The sequence below is a fragment of the Biomphalaria glabrata genome, chromosome 11 (assembly GCF_947242115.1).
Source record: "Biomphalaria glabrata chromosome 11, xgBioGlab47.1, whole genome shotgun sequence".
NCBI lineage: Eukaryota > Metazoa > Mollusca > Gastropoda > Planorbidae > Biomphalaria > Biomphalaria glabrata.
This window is the reverse complement of record NC_074721.1, coordinates 32,997,476-33,011,501: the sequence shown is the minus strand read 5'-3', so window position 1 is coordinate 33,011,501 and position 14,026 is coordinate 32,997,476. Positions and strand designations below refer to the sequence as shown.

At 29.1% G+C, this 14,026-nt stretch overlaps 1 protein-coding gene and 1 long non-coding RNA gene across 2 annotated transcripts in view; one reads left to right on the top strand and one right to left on the bottom strand.

Annotated features, from left to right (window-relative positions):
• Window positions 1-14,026, bottom strand: part of LOC106055042 (uncharacterized) — a 135,679-nt gene that overhangs the window by 55,937 nt on the left and 65,716 nt on the right. The window contains exons 71-100 of the mRNA XM_056004484.1: window positions 13,781-13,885; window positions 13,508-13,660; window positions 12,692-12,839; window positions 12,387-12,530; window positions 12,108-12,219; window positions 11,855-11,909; window positions 11,597-11,673; window positions 11,439-11,503; window positions 10,704-10,894; window positions 10,443-10,553; window positions 9,969-10,232; window positions 9,636-9,848; window positions 9,436-9,450; window positions 9,056-9,209; window positions 7,061-7,260; window positions 6,291-6,371; window positions 5,797-5,901; window positions 5,462-5,614; window positions 5,209-5,356; window positions 4,871-5,014; window positions 4,573-4,684; window positions 4,361-4,415; window positions 4,069-4,145; window positions 3,658-3,722; window positions 3,353-3,546; window positions 2,743-2,853; window positions 1,650-1,913; window positions 1,205-1,417; window positions 1,036-1,050; window positions 660-813 (exon numbers count right to left, since the gene is read on the bottom strand). Of these exons, the coding sequence (XP_055860459.1) occupies window positions 660-813; window positions 1,036-1,050; window positions 1,205-1,417; window positions 1,650-1,913; window positions 2,743-2,853; window positions 3,353-3,546; window positions 3,658-3,722; window positions 4,069-4,145; window positions 4,361-4,415; window positions 4,573-4,684; window positions 4,871-5,014; window positions 5,209-5,356; window positions 5,462-5,614; window positions 5,797-5,901; window positions 6,291-6,371; window positions 7,061-7,260; window positions 9,056-9,209; window positions 9,436-9,450; window positions 9,636-9,848; window positions 9,969-10,232; window positions 10,443-10,553; window positions 10,704-10,894; window positions 11,439-11,503; window positions 11,597-11,673; window positions 11,855-11,909; window positions 12,108-12,219; window positions 12,387-12,530; window positions 12,692-12,839; window positions 13,508-13,660; window positions 13,781-13,885 (3,898 nt within the window). The remainder of the gene's footprint in view (window positions 1-659; window positions 814-1,035; window positions 1,051-1,204; window positions 1,418-1,649; window positions 1,914-2,742; window positions 2,854-3,352; window positions 3,547-3,657; window positions 3,723-4,068; window positions 4,146-4,360; window positions 4,416-4,572; window positions 4,685-4,870; window positions 5,015-5,208; window positions 5,357-5,461; window positions 5,615-5,796; window positions 5,902-6,290; window positions 6,372-7,060; window positions 7,261-9,055; window positions 9,210-9,435; window positions 9,451-9,635; window positions 9,849-9,968; window positions 10,233-10,442; window positions 10,554-10,703; window positions 10,895-11,438; window positions 11,504-11,596; window positions 11,674-11,854; window positions 11,910-12,107; window positions 12,220-12,386; window positions 12,531-12,691; window positions 12,840-13,507; window positions 13,661-13,780; window positions 13,886-14,026) is intronic.
• On the top strand, window positions 12,975-13,399 carry LOC129921767 (uncharacterized). Its single transcript, XR_008773730.1, has 2 exons — window positions 12,975-13,090; window positions 13,188-13,399. It is a non-coding gene; the product is annotated as an uncharacterized LOC129921767 (long non-coding RNA).

Below are 14,026 nucleotides of genomic sequence, written 5' to 3'. Positions count from 1 at the left end.
ATTTTGAAAGGTTATAAGTTGATAGTCTTCAAGCAAAAGGTTGATTTTTGGCGTCTTTCAATAAAAGTTACATTTTTATATTTTATAAATAAAATTCCATCGTATTTTCATATCTTCTCTTTTTGAAATATCATAAAACACATAGAAGAGGCTTTTTTTTTTAGTTAGTGTTATTATATTAATATTGAGTTTATAATTACCAGATAATTCCATGTTTTGGTCTGTTTTTTTTTTAATTTGTGGGATTTTAGATTTGCCAGGCAAGTAAAAAGTATTTAATTACATTATTTAACCCAAGTATACTTCAATATAATCTTTATATCTAGTAGCCCTAAGTGACTGAGGTTGCACAAATGACAGTAGATCATATTAAAGCATTTGTTTATGGTTCGCATAGTCATGTAAAACACTGCATTCATCCTTAATCTTCGGAATTTATGACATTGCCATTATTATTCTGTTAATCCTTTAAAGTAGTTTGAATGTGTCTACATCATAAACATTTTTTTTTAAAGATCCACAGGTCCAAGACAAAAAAAGAATAAAAAATTATTTTGTAACTACAAAAGGAAAATTATTAAATTTGTTTGCTTTTCAAATAGAACAATTATATAGTTAAAAATATATGAAAAAAATCTAATGCATTACATAGCCCTTACCTTTCTATGGTAACAGTGTGTTTTACTATAACTTTAATGTATGTCACATATGAGAATTGATCTAAATATGTTTGCAATGTTTGTTGAAAGTTATGAACAATGTCATTTTCATAGAGTCTCAAATCTGATGTATTCAATGTAACTCTTGCATAAACTGTGAACAATAAATAGTTTTAAAAGCTGTATGAACCATCAAGGTTTCCCTGATAGTACTTTGAATAACATGTCCATTAATGGGTCAAACATTGAATAACAATGTAACTAAAATGGTAAATACATTAAAGATTGTAATATTCATTTAAATCAGTTTATAAAAAAAAAGCCTAGAAATATTTTCTCAAAAATAAAGATTGTGTTAATTTAAAATCCAACTTACTCAACTGTTCTATACCTAAAAAAATACAAGCAAACAAATATTCATTAACCAGTATAAAAAGAGAATATATGTAAAACAAAATTCATTAATTAAATTTATTAGCTGTATAATGCTTTGAAAATAAATAAAATAAGCTTTTATTTTTTTTTTCTTTAATAAATGTACTCACAAAGAAAACTTCCATCTGTATTATAACATTGTAAGTTTCCAGCACAAGGACTGCTAGACTGATTGCATTCATTGACATCCAGTTCACAATTTATGGACTCAAATCCAGGTTTACATGTACAGTTGCCAGTTACAATGTCACAGCTTTGTGTATTGTCAATAAGACAACTACAAGAAGTGTTACAGTTAAAGCCATAGGTCCAGCCACTGCAGGCTTTTAAGAATAGAAAGTCAATGATTGTAATGATTGTATATGATAAAAATAAAGTTGAAAATAACCTGTACATTTTGTTTTATTTAAAAAATTGCTTCAAATTTTAAAAATTAAATAAATGTAAATATTATATTTAAGTTTTTTTTTTTTTTAAATTACATTTTTTTCTTATTATTACTGTATCTTTCTTAAAGTATCAGAAGACATTGTATTAAAAAAGTATAATTCTTACCTTCACATATCGAAGAGTTATATGGATTGTTTTTGTAACCTTCATGACATTGGCATTCATAGTGGCCCACAGTGTTGATACAGTCAGAGTGTTCCCCACATGGAAAGTATTTTAAGCATGGATCTATTGGTTGATCACATAAAGAGCCTTCAAAGTTGGACTGACAAATGCATGACCCATTCAACTTTTCACAGTTAACAGTATTGCTTTGTGTACAGTTGCATGCCTCTGTGCAGTTCTCTCCCCAGTTCCAATTTCCACATGCTGTTACACAACAGACAGACTTCAATTATTGCTTTGTCTCAAGTACAATATTAAAAAATAAAATTGAAATATGACCTTAAAGTAAAATAAAATCAGAAATATTTAAAAATGAATTTTTATTTATTATTTTTATTAATGACTAGCCAGATATGACCCACAATATGCAAGCCTAAGTTTGGGTATTTCTGATAAATTTATTGGATGTAGATCTATGATTGTCTATGATTTGAATATTACAGATTTAGTTGATTGAATGTAGATCCGATTTGGATATTACTGATTTAGGTGTTTGAATGTAGATCTATGATTCGGATATTACTGATTTAGTTGATTGAATGTAGATCTATGATTTGGAAAGTACTGATCTAGTTGATTGGATTTAGATCTATGATTCTTGGTATTACTGATATAGTTGATTTAGATTGGATTTAGATCTATGTCAAACATGGTGAATTTTCCCTTCAAATTTTTCCAATTTGACATGGAAAAAAAAAGTAGAGTATGAAAAGGGGTTTACCCTTTTAACAGACATTTTCATATCTAATATAAAATGCTGTGAAAACGGGTTTACCTGATTTGTTAAAAAGTTTCATTCTTTAATAGAGATAAATTTAGTTGTTTTTTTTAACTTTTAGGACATTAAACATACACAATGGTCTCATGCCATGTCTCAAGTTTTAACAAGATTTGTCAAACAGTAAAGATTTTTATTCAGAACATACATACAAACATAAATACTCCTTACATTTTGCTTTATATATTAGGTTATGACTGGTTATACTGATTTATCTTTATGTTTGTTCAAAATGTAAATTGACTTCAAACATACCTTCAACACAGTCAAAATCCATTTTGCTTCTGTCAGAGATAATGAAATTTCCTCCGTTGCAAAAGAATTGTGCAACTGACAGACTATTAATTACCTCAATCCAGTTTATTGCTAGATAAAAATATTATCATACATAGTTAATATTGTTTGACACTTAGTTTAGTTAGTAAAGTTACGCACTATAGTAGACCGACAGTGAATGCACATTTTGTTGTGATGACATAGACGTTGGGGTTGGAGATTAGTGTAGACTTTTAGATTCAGTTATAGCTAGGCTCTTGAAGGGATATCTTTGTAGTGACTGACTCGAATGTGGCCCATTCTACATTAAAGACTGTTATATTTTCATCTTGAGTGAACTTAGTCTTTGAGCCTTTCATCCTGTTTGTTATCATATACTGTTTTGTACTCACGCATCTAGAATTATCAAGGTATTTAGAAATACTTCAAATACATCTTATTACACATGTATCCATTACAATATAGATATGATATGCTGCTACCAATGACAAAGAAGCATTTAATTGGTTCCTTAATAAATAACAAATTCTTAAGTAATAAAGGTATTAATGTTTTATTTTTGTATACTGTCTTCTTTCATAGGTTTTACCTAATGTTTCATCTGCTTTGTCTTGCAGTGTCTTATAAATAGAATATGTCCCTGTTAGATTCCCTCCAAGTTTTTCATGAGCCATGACAATGGTTTCAGCAATGTTTCTTATCAGTTCATCATCAACATCTTTTCTGAACCAGATCTCATATTCAGAAACATATGTGTAGTCAGAGTAGTAACTGTCATAGAATCTGTCAAATAATTGTACATTTTAAAGATTTAAGGCAAATATTGTAACAGAATTACACAAATTGTAAAGATTGTCTTGTTTTAATTTTTTTTTTTCTTTTCAATAAATTTACCTAGCAGTTGTGTAAAGGAAAGCTCCAATGAACTCTGGCATTTTTGTGAAGATACTGTTGAAAACCTGGTTAAAGGAAATAATGATTTAAGAATCATCCACTCAACAATCTGGCTATTATAAGTCAGAAAGAAAAAAAGTTTAACTCTTAATCTCTGTAATTTCGTTCTATGTTCTGACAGAATTGTAAATTTTCCCAATTGTACATTTTAACCTGTTATGCATAGACTTCAATAACATTTTGGTTTGTAATCAGAAAACATTACTTTTGATATAGAATTATAGGAGAATGTATGCTCTTTTTATATAACACAAATTAAAGTTTATAAAACCAAAAATTAATTAAAATTAATGTCTCAAATCAACAATGGTATTGTTTATTGGGAAAGAGTTAATAGTGAATTGAACTGACCTCCTGAATCCCATAAGGATTAAAGTTGTACCCTTGGGAGAACTGATTTATATACAATATTTGCTTAGAGACATCATCTGAAAAGGATGTACATTTTGTTTTTCTATAGTTACAAAGATTATTATTATTATTAAATATTAAAGCATAGTGTATAATTTAAAATTTATTTATCTGGATACTTATACTTTTCAAACTTGAAAACCACATCTATGACCTAAGTGAGCTTTAAAATAAAATATATATTATTTTTGTAGCAATCAAAGAAAAATAAAAAATTTTAACAACTTTTTACCTAGAGCCTTCACATCTATTTCTATGGGTTGGTCTAATCTAATGGCTGAATAGTTCTGTAGGAATTAAATATGATAAAATATTTCTTATTTACATGTTAAAGAAAGAAAATTAATGCATTTCTAAAAAAGTATATAAAATTCATCCAGTTCTAAAAGAAAAAAATATTTTGTAATTATTGATAAAAAGGTTTTTAATTTAACAACTAATTACAATGAATGGAATCCATTGATAAAGTTTTGTAGTATCATAGAGAGTCCTCATTAGTGAATCCATTGAACTTTGATCATAACTATTGTAGGGACTTGAAGATGAGATGTAAGCTCTAAAAATACATACATGAAAACACAAGGTGACATGAGGACAATTTTTTTCTTCAATGAAATTCTTTAATTTACAAAATAAGATATTTAAGTATCAAAATACCAGTTTTGTGTCAAATTTCTAGAATACAAATATGTGTATTATTGATGATAATAAAAGTGAAAGTAGTTATATAAATGTAAATTACCTAACATGGTAGACACCAATATGAATCCTAGTATAGAATTGTGTGCATGTTTCATTCAAGGAACATGATGCATCTGGTACACAGATTTCATTATCAACATAGTTTGTAATCACATTGCCACAGTTTACATATTGAGAACAGAATCTGTCAAATAATAAATTGCAAAAAAAACAAATTTCAACATCACATAGTTTTCTTATGACTCATGTTTATTATTACTGACAAATCTCAGATTTTACAATTCGAAAATGTCTTTAATAGTAAACTTAATTTTTTCTTTGATTAGTGCAGTAAATTTTTCAATTTTGTTTTTAAAGAATGATGTACAGGATACTTACTTGGTGTACAAATTTTGTGACATCATTAGTTGAACTAGTTGTTTTTCATCTATGTTATTGAAGTACACAGGATCATCTCTCAGACATTTTGGTGTTACAATGGTGACATTCAGTTCAATATTTTGCAGTGGATTGTTGACATTTCTCCCTGAAACAAAAAAAAAGTTTGTAAAAAACATAGCATATATTTATTACTATTTAAACAACAGTACTATTTTATTTTGTCTTTATCGAAATACGTAGCAAAACTTACAGTCTCCGCCAAAACAATATGATGAATTGTATGAAGTGTATGGACAAACATGACAAGTATTATCTGCATCACTCCAATACATGTCTTGTGGGCAAGCATCACATGTCACTTTATCCAATCGAAACCAATAGCTTTGGTTGTTAGTACAGTTATCTAAAGCAAATAAATTTTTATTTTTTTTAACCTATGTCAAATGATATCTTATAAATGTTATAAATTACAGATGTGTAAATCAAAAGAGATGATAATATGCTATATTTTTCTTACATTACAAAGTATTTCTAAGCTGGAGTAGTTTTGTAAAAGAAAAATGTAAGACTATTGCTTAAGATTACCTATACAGAAATGGTGTGAATTTGCTCCCCTGATCAAAGTTGTCTTTCCTTGATCACAGACCTCACAATGTTCATTCTCAGCATACATGCCATAGTCACATATTTCTGAGAGAAGAGACCATTCTTACATCTTATGTATTAAAATTATTTTAGTAGCACAATATTTTAAGAAGAATGTAAAAAAGTGAAAAAAAAAAATCAAAGTAGGCCTAAGAGAGCTAATATAACTAGTATAGCTATTTAAATAGTATATATATAAAAATATAAACTTGCATATATCCCATTTTTAAATGTTAGTATTTGTGGGAGTATTTTATTATATTTGAAGTATAAGAAGAATTTTAATATTTTATAAAATTTTGAATTTGATAGAATTAACATTGTAAATGTAAAAAAAAATTAGAAAAAAAAAATGGATCTATCAATGAAATTTATATGAAAAGAATTGAATACAACATTAACATAATATCAAAGTCAGGGTGCATTGAAATTACCTTGACAAACAGGTAGAAATTCTGAATTTAGACATCTTTTATCAGAAGAACAAACTCCAAAATATTGGCAAATTTTGTTAACTGTTGAGCAAAAAAAAAAATTACTTTGACAGGGCAGGTTTAGGCTGCTATGAAGCCACTCAAGTTTTCTAGCTTGTACTGGAATGGCTAAAAATAGCTCACATTAGTTCAGATCAAAATCTAAAGGAATAGTAGGCCTATAACTATTTGATTATTCAGGTTACTATAAAAGGAAAGACAATGATAGATTCACGGTTTGTTCATTCAGCTTGATTAATTCATTCATGATGAAACTTAAACATTTCATTTATGTTGTAATTTTAAGAAACAACTGTAGTTGAATTTATTAGATTAAGGTATTTTAGTTTGATACATTGATCATGTTTCTGAGCTTTGTTTCTTCATTATCAGGAAGTCAGTAGATCTAGAATCACAACAGCAACCTCAACCTTGAAACTATGACTCCAAATCATGAATTAAAAAATTGTTTTCACTTTTGTAATAGTTAATTGAACCAACAGTTCACTGAGCCGTCCATTTATTTCAACCTAATAAGAAAGTGTTAAAACAAATCCTAACAAACAATCAAATAGAGTCTTTAAGGAACCAGTCAATTATTAAGCCATTTGCTAATGTGGTTACATTTTTATCCAGTTTATACTTTTAGAAAAAATGTATCTTATTATACAAATTTATATCCTATTGTTGAAAAAAAAAAAATTCAGCAGAAAGATTATTTATATACATACTTTTTGGATTAATTCCCATCCTAGCATCCTCAGAGTTATCAAACAATTTGAAAGTTATAAATTGAAGCTCCGTTCCATTGATTGATATCTTTCTTGTTCCAGAGATAAAATGGTCATAAATGAACTGTGACAAGTAATTATCAAAGAATTGTTTTCCATATGCTATTACAATGTTAAAGAAGATATCAGATCCTGAGGTCCTGTAAAAAAAAAAAGAATGTTACAGAAATATTTAATATATCTTACAAAGAAAAAAAAGCCACATTTTGTCAAAATAAAAAATAATTTGTAGAAAATGCCACTTCAGGCAAAGAATATAGAATGACTTATACTTTTTCAGACATGAAATGTTGATTATAAGTATTTTTTTTATAATATATATACTTCTCTGAATAACCTTTCTCTATGTAATTTTACGTCTCAAGAGACAATCTTTTCCCTTTGCAACTTCTTGTGTGACTAAAAGAGGCCATTCCTTTCTACTCTATAGTATTTTGAACATTTTTTCATGTTTTTAAATTATGTATTCATTTTAATTACAAGCTTGTGTGTTTGCTGTGAGGCAACTTTAATAGTAAATTGTTGATACAGAAGATACCTATATTATTATTATTATGATTACTTTGTTGGGAGAAGAAGAAAAGAAGAGAATTCAATTTAAGTGTTAAGGATCAGGATATTCTGACATGCTAATATGATTTAACAAGCTTCTAAAAATTTTGATTTTCTGAATATTCATAAACATACCATGATGGGACCAAGATACATAGGACTATTAGGGAAAAAAAATCTGACTAAATCTTTAGATTGCTAAGATATTTCAATAAAATGATAGTGGAAAATAAGAGCAATTTAATTCATTCTGCTAAGCCAGCTATCTAGTTTAATGTGGCAAAGATTGAAAAAGCATAACTCAATTTGAAATTGAATTTCCCAATCACCAGAAAAAAAAAGTTGTTGCTTCTTGATGTCAGGTGGATCTAAACTTTGAGTACCCTCCTGATGAAAATACAACTTTTTACAGTGCATTCATATCATCAGGTGTGTGGGTCTCAGGCTTTGGAAAGAAAGAAGGAACTGAAGACAACTTTGTAGATATATACATATTCATTTAAGATCCAACATATGTCTGGAATTCGTGAATAAAATGTTAAAGATAGCACATGGCAGCAACCATATGGTCCCCTGGGGGCTCACATGACTAATAAACTATTACTATTATTTTTGTAAATTAATAAAATAAGTGTTAGACTCATACTTAGTTACTTAAACTTAGATCCTCCAGGGCCATTTGGAGCAGTGGGCGGCACCATAAATATATCTGTCACTGAGAATTTCTTAAGTCCTCATAAAAGTGTGGTGCCAGGTTATACGAGAATGTCCCTGTTGCTGTGCATGGGCCATTTTTTGGTTGTGGGCAGTGTTAATTCAGATTGTATGCCTGGAATTGCTTCTAAGGTGTGCCTTTATGTTAAGCCAGTAATCTACATGTAAATAATGCATTTTCACTGAAATAGTACTAAATATGTAATATCGACTCTTTGTTTTTCTCTAATTGCTATGTATGAACTATCAATCAAGTCATATCCTATCATATAACATTTGATATCTTACAGCTTGTTGTAAACTACTGTAAGTTAGCTCATTGGCATTACTTGATTAATTGACTTAATTAATATGCTGAATTGATAGACTCTCAGGGGAGCCCTGGCAGATGCGCCAAGACAAAAATATATCTCCCAACAAGCAATTCCAAAGTGACAGGCAGAGTACTCCACTGAGACAGTATGTGTAGGGAAAAAAAATACTATGATTATCAAAATCAACATTTATCTCCATTAAGAAATATTTATGAGCAGAGCTAAGTACTCATAAAGAAAATACTGTGCTGAAAGCTAAAAATCATAAGAAAAACCAGATAACAGAAATTAATCAATGCCTTAACATAGACTAGCAGTATAAAGAAAATATATATATATTCTTTTATATTCTTACCCTTTGGTTGTGTTGTTATGTATTATAACAACTTTAAAGTATGTCCAATAAGTATACATATCAAAAAATGTTTGCAAGGTTTCTTTGATGTTGTTAGCTATCTCATTTTGATCTTTTTCCAAATGTGTTTGGTTCATTGTAACTCTAGCATAGACTGTAAAGAGTAAATTCAAAGTTTAAAACAATATGGTTAAAAGGAATATTTTTAACTTTTCATGGCAAATATCACTCTGTTAATTTTACAATGGATTTCAAAATAAAATTTTAGAATTCTGATTAACTCAATTTTAACAAAAGGATTATATAATTTTTTTTTTTTAAATTATATAAGTTAGGATTGCTGTTATTTTTATATCCTAATCTATTACTATCTCACTCACCAGACTGTTCCATACCTAAACCAGACACAAAGAAAAATATTTAAATCATTATACAGTACTGAAAATATATTAATATTTAGATATCTAAATATATTAATGAAAAAATAATTTTTTGAAATTGAATTGAAATTTACTTTTGCTTTTCAAAGTAAAGAAATAAAATGTTTGAATAACAAGTATATATTTCCATAAGTACTCACAAAGAAAACTTCCATCTGTATTATAACATTGTAAGTTTCCAGCACAAGGACTACTAGACTGATTGCATTCATTCACATCCAGCTCACAATTTATGGACTCAAATCCAGGTTTACATGTACAGTTGCCAGTTACAATGTCACAGCTTTGTGTATTGTCAATAAGACAGCCACAAGATGTGTTACAGTTGAAGCCATAGGTCCAGCCACTGCAGGCTGTAAAATAGTGGAATACACATTACATTGTAACTCATTAAAAAACTACAGCAAAGTTTTACCGTTAGCGCATACATAAATTTTTCTCTGGAAAAACAATATATAATATGAATAATCTACCTTCACATATTGAAGGGTTATATGAATTGTTTCTGTAACCTTCATGACATTGGCATTCATAGTGGCCAAGAGTGTTGATGCAGTCAGAGTGTTCCCCACAAGGAAAGTATTTTAAGCATGGATCTATTGGTTGATCACATAAAGAACCTTCAAAGTTGGACTGACAAATGCATGACCCATTCAACTTTTCACAAGCAACAGTATTGTTTGGTGTACAGTTGCACGTCTCAGTGCAGTTCTCTCCCCAGCTCAAATTTCCACACACTGTTAGATATAATACAAGCTTCAATTACTGTTTCATCTAAGATACAAAAGTTACATATATAAAATGCTAATATTTTATTATTCAATGAAGCAAAATATACTGAAAAAGTTACACAATGTAATAAAATTTGATCAATTAATATAAAACAATGACTAATGAAATAATTGGTTAAAATACAAATAAAGTTCTTTTTTTTTTTTCAAGCATACCTTCGACGCAGTCAAAATTCATGTTGCCTCTGTCAGAGGTGATCAAATTTCCACCATTGCAAAAGAATGGGGCAAGTGAAAGACTATTAATCACCTCACTCCAGTTTATGGCTAGACAAAAATGTAATCATTCATACTTAATATACAATACACAGCAGTGAAATTCACACCTATTTATAATAATTGCTATGTTAATATAAAATCCTTAATTTATAATAAGGAAATATTTTATTGTTTTAATATTGGAGAGAAATGTTTTACCTATTGTTCCATCTGTTTTGTCTTGTATTGTCTTGTAGATAGAATATGCCCCTGTTAGATTTCCTCCAAGTTTTTCATGAGCCATTATAATGGTTTCAGCAATGTTTCTTATGAATTCATCATCAATATCTTTTCTGAACCAGAACTCATATTCAGCTTTATATATGTAAGAGTAATAGCTGTCATAATATCTGTTGATAGAAAATAAGTTTAATCAAAAAAATATAAAAATGTACCTATCCTCTGTTTTCTTCTGGATGGCTTCTTTATATCTAACACAATAGCTACTAGATCTATTTTTGGTTTAAAAAGTAATGCCTTACTTAACAAAAAGAGGTACAACTAAAATTAAAATAAAAAAATATATACTAAAATGCTAAAAGAAAAAAAAAAAGACATTACAAATAGACCATTATATTTAATTTAAAAAAAAAATTCTTTAGAACAAAAAATAAAAGCTTCGTAAACTCTAAATTTTCCAGGACATTTGACACTGCAGTTTCAGATGTTTGGTTTTAAAAATATCTAGCTATTCCCATCTGGTTTTACCAGCTAAAAAAAAGATAAAGTTTATATCCTCATTCTGAACAAGTTTATATTCTCATTCTGAACAAGACATGAAGAGCTCTTCTTTTAACAAAAGTTTAAAAACTGCCTTTCACATCATAGCACAGCAGTTGTCTACAAGAAACATTGCTTTCTATAACAATAGTACTTACAGGTTTGTCCACTTACCCAATAGTCCTAAACAGAAGAGCTCCTATAAATTCTGGTATTTTTTGGAAGATACTGTTAAAAGCCTAAAAATGTATCAGAAAAGGAATAAAGAATTAACCACTCAAAAATTAGGTTGACTCTGAGTGGAGAGGATTTTATATATTAAAATCACTCACCTCCTGAATCCTAGTAGGATTGAAGCTATCCCATACGGAGATGTGATTAATATACAGTATTTGCTTAGTGACATCATCTGAAAAAAGTGTAAATAATTAAGTAAAGATTTCTAATTCAACATTTTACACTAATTACTTTTATTTTGCCCAACAATAAAAACAACTAGGACATTGCTCAATTTGAAGGGAAAGATATTTCCAACATATCTTCTGTACTAAGCCAAAAAACCCACACAAAAAAAAGAAACTTATATATACCTATAACTTTCACATCAATTTGTACTGGTTGTTCAACTCTAATGCCTGAGTAGGTCTATAATAAATGAAAGACAAAAATATAGCACATATTACATTCAGTTATCAAGAAAAAAAATACTACAAAACAAAGGAAGAAAAAACATGTTAAAAAATGAATAATTAAAGATATTCAGCTTCAGGTTAAGGGTGAGCAAACATTAAGTTATTACTGATAATTAAGTCTTTTATTTATGCTCTAATTACAGCACAATACCATGAATGGAATCCATTGATTTAATTTTGTAGTATCATAGAGAGTCCTCATTAGTGAATCCACTGAACTTTGATCATAGCGATTGTATGGACTTGAGGATGGTACATAGGTTCTAAACATAAACAGATATAACCAGATGAGAGTCTATTTCAATAAAATATAATGATTTCAAATTCACTTCGGGAAAAGGATTTTAAAACATACTTTGTTCATATGTGTTCTTCCGTCATTTGTATTTAGTTAAGAAAATGAATCTTTGCTATTAAATACAAGATTTACCCAACATGATAGACACCAATATGAATCCTAGTGTAGTATTGTGTACATGTTTCATTCAAGGTACAAGAAGCATCTGGTATACAAATTTCATTTCCAATATAGCTAGTAATCACATTGGCACAGTTTATATACTGCAGACAGAATCTGTTGAAATGTAAAAAACATTGTTTAAAAATTTAAAATTCAACACCACTAAAGTTTTTTTTATTGCATTTTATTTGATTCCAAGAGAAGAAACTAACAATTATTGTTCAGCCAAAGGTAATAAATGTGTTTTTTGAACAAATGTTTTAGGACTCATTTACCGGGAGTATCCATTGTTTGAAATCATCAACCAAACTAATTGTTTTTCCTCTAGGTTATTGAAATACAGAGGATCCTCTCTAAGACATTTTGGTGTTACAATGGTGATGTTTAGTTCAATATTAAGTAGTGGATTATTGACAGTTCTCACTGAAAAAAAGTAGTTGGTTCAAAAATAGCAGTTTTTTCATTATTATACAATAAACAACTCTTCTTAATCATTTATAGTTTGTTGTAGATCACTGTCGGTGCGTAGATTATGGCATTCTAGCACCAATATGTATTAAGTGCACTATTTTTGAACGCACTTTCTTTTTGTTGCCTTGCTTGTAAGTTGATGGAGTGTTTTTGTTCTGCTGGTGTAACGTTTGTTGAGATTCTTCTGTGTTCCCCTGTTTAGGGTGAGTATCTAAGGCATAACTGCGTTTCGCAGTTGTTTCGATGCCATAGTGATAGTCTACTAGACCTTTTTAGTTTGTCTTTACTTTGTCTTTACAGGGAGTTAGCTTGGGATTGGAAGTCTACGCTGGTGACTAAAGACAGCAGTGTGTTGTGTTTTCGAACATTAATGTGTACGTGTGGGACAGCAAGGGGTATAATTATTATTTAATTAATAAATTCACAGTATTAAAATGTTCCAAATTCAATGTCATTACTCCATTAGTTTGTCATCATACTTATATTTATATCATTAAATATTTACATTGTTACCAGTGAGTCATTTATTTATAGTAAGCACGAAGGTGCCTGGTTGAATGTCAGGGGCCCGGGCAAACGAGCTAAGGCCTTAACATAATCCTGACAATAACAGTACTTACTTCCTCCCCCAAAACAGTTGTAGGAGTCATAGGACGTGTAGGGGCACACAAGGCACATTTTATCTGCTTCACTCCAGTACATATCATATGGGCAGGGCTCACAAGTCAGCTTATCAAACTGATATTGATAGCCTCGGATGTCAGTACAATTATCTAGAAAGAATAAATCGTTTCAGTTCAGATATTTTTAGTATAAATGTCTGTATTTTTGTGTTTCAGTTTTTTCTGAGTACATATCTGTTAGAGTACATTTTTGCCCTTGTTTAAAATTACCTATACAGAGATAGTGTGAGTTGGCTCCCCTGATAAGAGTTGTCTGACCTTGACCACACTCTTCACAATTCTCTTTTTCAGCATACATCCCATAGTCACATATTTCTGATTTAAAAAAGAGAAGAATGTGATCTTTTTTTTAATCTCTTCTTGGTATAATAACATTTTAAATGTAAGCAATATATCATTGTGCTGCAGTCTGCATAAAGAGATTTAGCATTAAGAGATCTAGAAAGACATTCATTA